Source organism: Austrofundulus limnaeus, unplaced genomic scaffold (assembly GCF_001266775.1).
Source record: "Austrofundulus limnaeus strain Quisiro unplaced genomic scaffold, Austrofundulus_limnaeus-1.0 Scaffold254, whole genome shotgun sequence".
NCBI classification, from domain to species: Eukaryota; Metazoa; Chordata; class Actinopteri; order Cyprinodontiformes; family Rivulidae; genus Austrofundulus; species Austrofundulus limnaeus.
Window position 1 is genome coordinate 91,909 of NW_013952656.1, and position 10,606 is coordinate 102,514.

The 10,606-nt window shown below is 38.6% G+C and overlaps 1 protein-coding gene across 3 annotated transcripts in view; it reads left to right on the top strand.

Annotated features, from left to right (window-relative positions):
• Positions 1-10,606, top strand: part of fibcd1b (fibrinogen C domain containing 1b) — a 215,264-nt gene that overhangs the window by 37,790 nt on the left and 166,868 nt on the right. For 2 of the 3 annotated variants that reach the window (XR_001311205.1, XM_014020496.1), the window contains exon 2: positions 8,507-8,590. The exons of the other annotated variant lie outside the window; for it this stretch is intronic. Coding sequence is in view for 1 of the 2 variants with exons in the window: in XM_014020496.1 (XP_013875950.1) it covers positions 8,507-8,590 (84 nt within the window). In the remaining variant the exon portion in view is untranslated. The remainder of the gene's footprint in view (positions 1-8,506; positions 8,591-10,606) is intronic. 3 annotated transcript variants of the gene reach the window in all.

Here is a 10,606-nt window from a genome sequence, read left to right on the forward strand (position 1 = left end):
CCCCCCCCCCCCCCCACACACACACACACACACCCCCCCCCTCTCTCTCTCTCTCTCTCTCTCTCTCTCTCTCTCTCTCTCTCTCTCTCTCTCTCTCTCTGTCTCTCTCTCTCCTTTCTCTGCATGCTGTCTTATTCTGAAGGTGAAGAGCATTTCTCTCAGTGCTCGCTTGCATACCATTTAGCTGATGCAGCTGATTGTGTTTCATGAATTTACAGACCTGGTGGGGTATGGGAGAGGACATGCCTCAACTCGGACGACACTCAGATTGACACAAAGATATTTTATGCTGCACAAAATGAGTCAGCACAATACATTTATTCTTTCTATATTTTTTTAGTCATCAGAGCTCAGCACATATGACAAACCTAGTAGCACTTCTTGCTTTTGATTAACATACTGCTTAAAATAAATACATAGTCTTCTATCCAAAAGAGCTTACATCTAAAACACTATAAAATACTTTAATGCATTCCATTCCGAGCTACATAAGTAAAGTGAATGGCTGCTTTAACCGTGGCATTTCTTTACTGAGAGACATTATAAAATAAGATATTGCTTCATAAAAAAATAATAAAAAAGAACAAATAAAAGGAACCGTGAGAATAAACAATATAGCAATACAGATTCAACTCAAACCTTAATACTACTAATAAAGTAGAATAGCTGTGAAAATTATCTTTTAAATTCATTTTATTTGTGAATTAGTAGTGTTTCCAGGCAGTTGACCAAGTGTCAGATATTCAGTCAACATAGTAAATGAAACTTATCACATAGGATGACTCAGAAATGTTTTAGCTCTAGGTTTTTGTTAGATAGGGATTGTGTTGTGGATTTGTTGAGACCAGGTGGTCAAATTTTGCATCTGCTCTCCATGTTGAGATGTGATGTCAGATGTCACAATAGCCTAATAATAGAACCACTGGGCACACAGGGACACCCACACAACCCCACATAGCAGACAGGTATGGGTCAGATTTGGTGTCAAACTGGCACTGCTGGCTGACTGCTGGCATGGCAAGTGGTTTGTCTACCGAATGTGGGCCAGGTCTGGCAGTGATGGCACTGTTTTAAGGTGGCATACCACAACAGGTCCAGTTGTGGTTTAGTTTATATGGGCCCATGCATGGACCACCTCTGGGCCACCAGAGGGCTGTCATTGTTTTTGGTACCTGGGCTGAGTGTTAGTGCATTGTGTAGGCCAGAACTGAGCCAGACAGATTATACTATGTGGGGCATTGAAAAATTTCTGGTCACTCAAGACAAAAACAAAGATTGTTGCATTGTAAACAAGGTATTGCAGAACCCCATGCCATCTGTTCCTGCCATTCAGACAAAAGTACAACACCTGTGGCTTCCAGCCCTTTGTTCTCAGGACTTGCATCAGTCGGACTGAATGTTAAGTACATTTGACAATTGTGTTTGGTGTGGCACCGCAACTAGAAGTACGGACTAATGATCAGCGGCATTGCATGTGTTCTCTGAATATTGGTTCTGTACAACTGATGATTGACATGTCCACATCTAGTGAGAGAACATACGTGAGAGAACAAATCTAGCCAATTGTGTAAAAAAACACACCAGTGTTACTCTTGACCTCATGATGTGGGGAGTGAGATGGTTGAACGTCCCATCAGACCCTGATGATGCAATGCCAGGTCAAAGACATTCTGTACCCAAGTCTTACCCCTCGATAGCATCTGTTCTTTAAGAAAGTGCTTCTTCTCACATAGTTCTCCTGTGGTCAGCAAAGTTCTACAGTCCTTCTCCAGTTGAAAATGTAAGATTGGCCTGAATATCAACTTCCATCCAGTGCCAATCTGCAGAGGGCCAGTTACAAATGTTATACGGCAACTTGCTGCAGGGATGTGTAAAATTGCAGTTTGACTCCATTTTGCCCCAAATTGATACTTGGATCTAGATCCAAGTGGGTGGTACACCTTATTGACATAAGGCCAGCAGTGTGTCTGTACAGCCAACTGCATTATTTATTTAATCTGATCTTGTAATCATCGCAGCGCCATCACATGATCTTTCAGCATCTGCAGTTTCATTTCGTCTCCACTGCTCTGTCTGGGTGCTTAATTTGTAAAATTGTAAGACAAACAAACAAACAAACAAAAAAACAAAAAAAAAAAATGAGTGAATCTGCCACCGCATGTCTCATTGTATGTTTTTTCCCATTGTTACTGAATCGTGGTGCCATAATCATTGTGTGTGTTAGCCACAGAATGATGAAAAAATGTGTTGTGTACTCTCATCAGCTGTGCAGAGAACAGTCTCTTTGAACCGTCTAGAGTTGTTACATCCAAATCACTGTGCAGAGGAGAAGGTAGATGCATATAGAGTTAACAAGTCTTATAATTATCGTACAATCCACCTTCTTCACTTGTGGTGTCTATGTTTAGATGTGTATATTGACAACAACAACAAAAAAAGACGTGTAGTGCAAGAATCTCTCTCGAAAACAAAGTAAGTGAAAAACAAATGTGAAACCTAACATGCAGGTCAAAAATCTAGCTAATAGACTTTAATATCTAAAAAAATACCTTAGTCAAGAAAATGTCAGAACAATTTTGCATTTTTACTTCGTAAAACCAGAATATTAGGAGCAGAAATTGGAGGTAACATTTGAAAGGGAAGCAGTTTCCTCTTAAAATAGCATAAACAGGATTTTTTTTTCTAAATCCCACAATTAAGGTTGATGTAATGTTGTTTTTACTTCCTCTGACAGTGTTCAACAGATATTGTGTTAGAGCTGAAAAGATGTCACATCAGTAGTGCTTTTAGCATTAACTTTTCAACTAATAATAGAACCGCATATATGAACTCATTTTCTGATAACCAAAACTGAAAAATTGACAAAAATATAAAGATGTTGTTCTGATCTGATGTGTTTTTGCTTTCCATCTCATACTGATATAACATATTTTTCTGTGCATGTGGGTTGCATCAAAGCTGTGACAAATTTACACTGGAGTCTAATGAATGTGTGTTTAAACTAGATACCACATAGAGATAACATAAGGACCCCCGCATGCACAAATGAACCAGAACTCAGAAGTCTTTATTCCTAATAAATGTCATGGCACTATAGGTGCATCCCAAAATTGTAGTGGTTTGGGTGGGGGTCTTTTTTAGGGGGGGTGGGGACTTGGACCTGAAGGATAGCCCCTCATCAGAGCTAAACATCCAAAGAAATCGGAAGCTCTTATGTTTAATAGTTTTTGAGCAATAACCATTTTTGTATGTCCACATACCCCTTTTTCAGATAAATTGGGGGTCTGGGGGGTGGGGGGCAATGATTGGTGGGACTGATGGATAGAGCTTCATCAGAGCTAAACAACAAAAGAAATCTGAAGCTTCTATGTTGAACATTTTCTGAGTTATAAGTGATTTTGCATGTCCTGACACCCCCACTTTTAAAGGACCCCCCCCCCCCCTCGAATATGGGGTCTATCGTAAAATTATTGGCTGGTGCAGTGTAAGTCAGACTCATCTAAAATCCTGCCAAATTTCATGTTGATCAGTGCAGCCGTTTTTGTGGTACGGTTGACCAAAAATCACTGAAAAAAAAAATTAACAGTACAAAAACAATATGACTCCCGCTTATGCTTCACGTGCGGGGCTCATAATTATAATGTGAATGAACAAGCAAAAATATTAAATTTTTACAAAAAAATGGGACTGAGCATGGTACCTGCAGTGTGAATGAAACTATATGGAGCCACTCCAATCAAAACAAAACATTTAACCAAACTAATGCCAGAGAGCTATCTATAACAGGTAAGATATTAATTGTATATAAACATTTTGTGTTACATATTAGTGCTACCTTAAGCATCATTTTAAAAAAAGTTCTAAAGTTTTTTTTATTTATTTATTTTTTTCTGTAACAAGTTATTGACTCCCTGGAATAAGAAAAAAAAACTAACCCAAAAAAAAGAAAAAAAGAAGAAGAATAGGAATGTCACAGTCCAACTTATTTTAATTCAATTTCTTACAGGTGAATACTGTTTTGGTGTGAGTTCTAAAGGATGTCTCTGTGGTTCCAATCAATATCTAATCTTTCCTTACGTGGAGCACTGGTGACCAAAGTCAAGGCTTCACACCCTCCTTATTCTGGCCCTTTTTCTCTCCTCTTTCTTCTCTCTCTTTTTTATCGTTCTGTCAGTGTGAGTCCCCCCATTTAGCAGTCTGCAAGTCCTGTTAAATGATTAGTAAGCCCACAAGTGAATATATGCAAAGCCTCTTCCACTCCATCATCGGCTTAGTGAGCAGAAAGCTTAAACACACCTTGCTAAATCCCTGTCACACACATTCCGAAAAAGTGCTCTGTAAAGTGAGCTAATATAGGCCAAAAACTATGTCTTCCAATATCCTCAAAGAACTGCTGGTATTCTTGTTTCGGATATATAAACCCATTCGAAACTTGTGCTTGTCCACATTCATTCACAAAGCAAAGGTGCAAGCCCCTTCCCATTTGATCAAATAATAGCCTGCGTGCAACACCCAGCTATAAAAAAAAAAAAAAAAAAAAAAAAAAAAAACATATCCTATTGAGTTTAAATCTTCTTTGCTGGTGGAGATTTCAGAGTCAGATTGGGAATAGACAAAAAGCAGTCATGCACACACTGAGACCACAGCCAGTAAGAAGCCCGGCAGATATTGGGTGTCTCATGGTGGTGCGTGTGTGTGTGTGTGTCTGTGCAGGAGCAGCAAAGAACTCCAGTGTGAGTATCAGTAGACAGGGAGATGAGCAAACCAAAGCTCTGATACATGCTGCTCAGTGTTATGGGAAGAGAGAGCATCAGGGATTTGTGTGGGTTGCAGCTGCAGCCTTTGTTCAGTGTGCATGAGTTCACCTGTAAGAGAGAGAGTGTGTGTGTGTCTGTGTGTTCTTTATTTTTGCATGAAGCGAGGGCAAACATTGTGTCCATGTGTGGTAATCCACCAACTTGTGCTCCAGTATGAAACACACACACACACACACACACACACACANCACACACACACACACACACACACACACACACACACACACACACACACACACACACACACTTTTTTGTTTTGTTTCTGGGCTTGTAAGCTCCGCAAGCTTTCTTTTTCTTTTCTTTTTTGCTATTTACTTTAATTGGAAGCTCATTTGAGAGTTAGCCACACCACTGTAGAGTCTTTGTTTATTTAGTGATGCAGCTCTGTAGCTCCTCTGTGTACTGCAAGCACAGGCAGCTGCAATGTTTTAGGCAGAACAGACACACATTTCTATCGCTGACCCCAAGGCTGCTCATTAAAATTCAGCACACCTCTCATATCTTCCCCATTGCCTCGTTCAACAAACACCGCCATCGCTTAACTTTTATTTTCTCCTGCTTCATGTTTTCTCACCACTTTCTTGCAGTTTTACACATTATAAGGAAATGCTTATAGGGGAAGTCTTAGTCAGCTATTATACCAATTAAAGCCTGAGCTGCGCACAATTTTTCACTTAGTGATAACTGTTAGAATAAGCATGTTTATAGCATGACTAGAACTGTACAAATTCCTAAAGGAAAAACAGCTGTTTAAAGATAGAAGCTTAACATCGCCAGTGTTGCTTCTTCACTTCTGCTTTTGACAAACTTACTATCCTCTAGGCACATTTTTTTCTTGTGACCTTGTTTTAACATAAATTCTAAATAAGGGAAACACATCATTTTTTTTCTTTTTTCTTAGCTGACTGAGCTGCATTGGATCCCTTGATAGCTACTAGGAGCAGACAAGTCAGAACAACTGAGGGTTATTTATTTCTTTATTTAAACACACATGCTACTTGAAGCCTGCTAGATATCTAATTCCACACTAAACAGTAAAAAATAAAATAAAATAAAATAAATAAAAAACACTAGACTGTAACGGTGTGTGGAAAATGTCACATGTGGGTAAAATATTTAGGCCAATATGTCAGCTAGAATTATCATGAATAAAAAAAAGGTTAACCAGGAAATAAAATAGAACATAAATAAAACAAAGCAGGAGCAACACTTCAACATCACAACCTAATGCATCACTAGGTAACATTTAATTACATGAGCTTCACTGCAGCTGTGACGTATATACAGGTATACCCAACTGACTGTTACACCTGCTGCTGGCTGACGCACAGTCAACTGATGTATTTTCTCAGCAAAGCCTTTCAGACTTATCATTGGTGGTCATTATTAGCTGCAGTGATGAACCTCGCCATTGTGATACTGCAGTCAACTCCCGTGCTGGATGGCCTTGTTCATTAGCCAAACCAAATGAGACTTTTTTTTAGGCTGGCTGTTACTATTACTGCAAACATGCAAAGAAAAATAAAGGTATTCCTTGTAGAAATGTATATCACCCTCCACCTTTCACGCCAGAGTTCTCTTTCAGTTTTATGTTGAAAAAAAGACAGAATTGTAGCTTTTTTGGTGAAGTCATGAAAATAATAAGTTTAATCTGTTACACCGGAAGTATTTGTTGTCAATTATTTTCAGCTTCTGACACATCAGATTTTAGCTCCATAGCTCTAACAGCAACAGTCATTCAGCCATCTTAAACTAGGTGGACCACAAAAGTTAATTAGTTGCAAATATACAGTTTATCCAATGATATTTAAAGTTCCATACAAATCTCATTAGTTCTCAGTGGTTCTTGAGATATTTTGTTAACACAGAGAGAGGTTTAAATGGCAACATTTTAAACAAAAGTCTGATGTATTAGTTCAGCATTCAATATACATATGAGCTTTTGCCCAATCAAATATCAACTTAATACTGGCAAAAAAGTTTTGAGGTAAAGTCATTTTTGTATTTTCCAAGATTAAGAATGATTGACTGTGGTGGCGTTTTTGAATGAGGTTGACTTCAAAAGATCCTAATTTGTCAATGTCTTCTAATGACTAAATTACCAGAGTTTAGATAAAACCAGTTTACTTATTTATGAGATATTTGGCTAACAGACAGACTAATAAACAAACAAACGGTAAAACTAATAACATTAATTTGTTTCATACAGCTGCTGATGTGGCAGCTTACAAACATACATTAAGTTTGATGAGCCTATAAAGTCTCAGTCACATGCATACACCATACATTCACTCCCACAACTGTTTATGACACCAAAGTTGGTCGTATAACCGTGATACGTAATTGATGATATTTACATATTCACTCTAAAGATGGTAATTTGTGTGCGTGTTCATCTGCTTTAATGTTGGTGTTATTGTCCCAGGCTAATTGAGCAATTCCATTGTGGAAGCATTTGTGTTTAAGGTCATATAAAGCTGTGCTCTTCTGGTGCAATTAGAAAGCTGCAGCTTTTATAATTACTCTGCTTTTATTTGTGCTGCAGCTACAGCTACTTCCAGACAAAATGCAAACACGGGACCAAATAGGTTCATAACCTGCAGAGTGCAAATTTCTGATATTACATACAAACACCCACATTTGGTTGTAGTGAACACTTGATTGCACACAAATGTCTCACAGTCACCCACAGTGGAAAATACTTTGTATTTTGTTAAATATTTTACAGGAAATACTGGTTCAGTTGGGTTCTTTGCATCCTTTTAGTTTTCTTTTTTTTTCTCGGAAAAGGTGTTTAATCTATCCAAAATGATTGGAATCTGATTTGGATGCATTTTCAGATAAATCAGGGCATGTGATTGTATGTAGGTGGCTGTAATTAATGTGCTCAAGCTGGGTGTTCTTCAACAATAATTATAATGTTTTTGGCCGTAGATCTGTATATGTGTGTGTTGGTTTGAATTATGGAATGGGCTTTTTTGAAACTTTCAGAAAATATTTATTGAAAGAACATCTACAAGTGACATTTGCAGTCAATTCAATTCAAAATTGTCACCATCTTAGCAAATACAAAATAGCTATAATTGGGTCAGTTTTTTCAAATACTAAACTAATGTTTGATGTAGTAGTAGATGAGTATCATGCCCAACTCATGCTTTAAGCACAACACATTCCTTGATATTTTTTGATCAAAACCTTGAAGTTAAATTTTGGAGTTGAACCAATTTGTCCATTAGCAATATATCTTATGAAAAACTGGACATATTTGGCTGTTCATCTTCAAGGGATTTACATTGTCAGTTGATCCATTTCAAGATGGACTTATGCTTAAACTAAAATGAGTTTACTTCAGCAAATTTTACAAATATTGAGGCACAATTTAGTGTGGTAGTAAATGTGAGTCATCCACATCACATTATTCAAGCCTTAATGTAATCGCATGGGATCATATAAGATATAACATAAAATTGGACATAATGTATGTAAGTAAGTTTAATTATTTGGACCATTAAAATGCATGCAGCACAGCATTTAAATGCAGCCCCACGATCTGGGTCCCTCCATTTTGTATTTGTGCACGCATGTGTTCCCTTTTCTGTGGGTTTGTGCACATGTGCCTGCATGCCTGATTGCACATGTGACTTGAACAAACACCAACACTTGTGGCCTTGTCTGTTTGCCTCACACAGACGTTCTGTGAATGTGTGCCCAGCTCCTCCCAACTGAAACATCGCTGGTCAGATTCAGAAACTGCCAGAGAGACTCCGGCCAAGGTAAGGCCACCTGTCCACCTCGTTCGCATGCATGCACGAAAACACGGAAAGAAGTTAGCAACTGCATTTAATTCATTCCTGCACCGTAAAAGATCCACTGTATTGCACCGTTGTTAAAAAAAATAAAAATAACAAAATCTGTATTTCTAAAATAAATTATTTGTGATAAAGACAAATAATTTATAATATAAACATTTTCTGTGAAAATAACTAAATCTGATAGTGATGTAAAGTGGTAATTTATAGTATTTGCATAAATCCTGTTCAATTTTGAAAATGTTTTAAAGTGGTAAAATCCACTTTGAATGTAGGAATGATGCTGTTTTAGGGTGGCAGCAAATCCCTTTGGGCTCAGTTGTGTTTGAAGCCATTAGTTTGTCAGTTCTGTCAGACTATCTTTATTTCTCCAAGCGTACGTTGTTCATAGAGGTGGCTATAACAGGTAAGACTGTAATTGTTCATAACCTTTATGCAGAACACAACAACGTTGTTATAGTTTACATTCATTTAGGATTTAGTTAGTATAAAGTAATCCACTCCTGCTAATTATGTAGGATGCTTTCACACCAGCAAAGTCCTTTGTTCAACTTGTTTGGACCAAATTGCAGATTTTATTTTTCCTTTGGTGCGGTTTTGTGCTTTTAGCAAGTGGACTGTAAGTTATAAACAAAGCCTTGCAGGTGACTGGCATTGTTCCCATTCGACATAAATGATGGGGGCAGGACAGAGCACAGAACCAGAAATAAATATGGTGCCGTTAATACAACTGAAAGAATATTAAGAGCAGTTTGTTTAATGGTGGCTTTACAATGATATAATTTTGGGACAGTGTTGTCAAATGTGTGCCGCAGTCTTAAGGAGACAAGATGTTCTGCTTGCCCTGACCCACAATGGTTCATTTTTTGTGGCACAGTGTTAGCGTTAGCAACTCTAAAAAGCTAATTTTGCTTAGCAATGGTGGCTTGTGAAGTCCAAAGAGGTGCATGCTTCCTGCCGTTGGTTCAGTTTGAGGCTGGTCTGCATTCATGCCAGAAGCATATCGCACCAGATTTCGGATGGAAGTGGACCGAGACCACATCAAAAATGGGTCTCTGTCCAGTTGTTTGATCTGCACCAGGGTTTGCATGAGTGTATTCAAACCTGCGTAAAAGGTCTGGGCCAACAGGGGAAACAAACGTAGGTCTGTTTAAAGCAGACCAAAGGTATCAGGTGTGAAAATGCCCTTAAATTTCATGTTTCTGGAACAACAGGTCAAGGTGGAGGAGTGGTTGCTGTTTATCCATTATGATTGTTGATTCATGCTAAACCAATAATTAGTTACATTTAATTAGGCCCTTATTCTCAGTTTTTGTCCAATTCACGGATTTTCTTGTCTTAAATTATTTCTGAATACAGATAAAGTTATAATGTGTGATTTTAATATTTAAATAGATGTTGAAAGAGATATATTCAACAGAATCTTTGATAATTTAGTTTGAGTTAACTGGTTTTACTCAAAATGTCCACAAATCTACTCTCTCTTCATCACACTCTTGGTCTGGTTCTGACATATAAACAGTATGCACTGAGGGCAGGGCTGGCACTTTGGCTTCCTTGGAACCATTTGGATTCCTGGGGTATGGCTCGTGGTTGCCATGGTTGGTCCACTGGCCAGGGTGGCTGTCGGAGTCCAGGGGGTGGTCGGATGGGGGGTGCGTGCTTGGCCGTTGGAAGTGTGTGGAGGTGGTTGGGGGACATGGCTTCGCTACGGCGGGGGTGCTGGCAGGTCTGCCTGGTGCGGTCTAGGCCGAGCCATGGCTGTCTACTCCTCTACACCCTAGAATGAATGGGTCTACCTCCTGGGTTTGGATGTGGGCTGCCCTCTGTCGGGGGCGGGTGCATGTCCTGGACCTGTGGGGTATAGAGTATGTATGGGGAGTTTGATTGGAATATTGAGTCCATCTTAATAATAATAATAATAATAATGCATGTAATTTATAAAGTGCCTTTCAGGACACCCAAGGACACGGTACAATA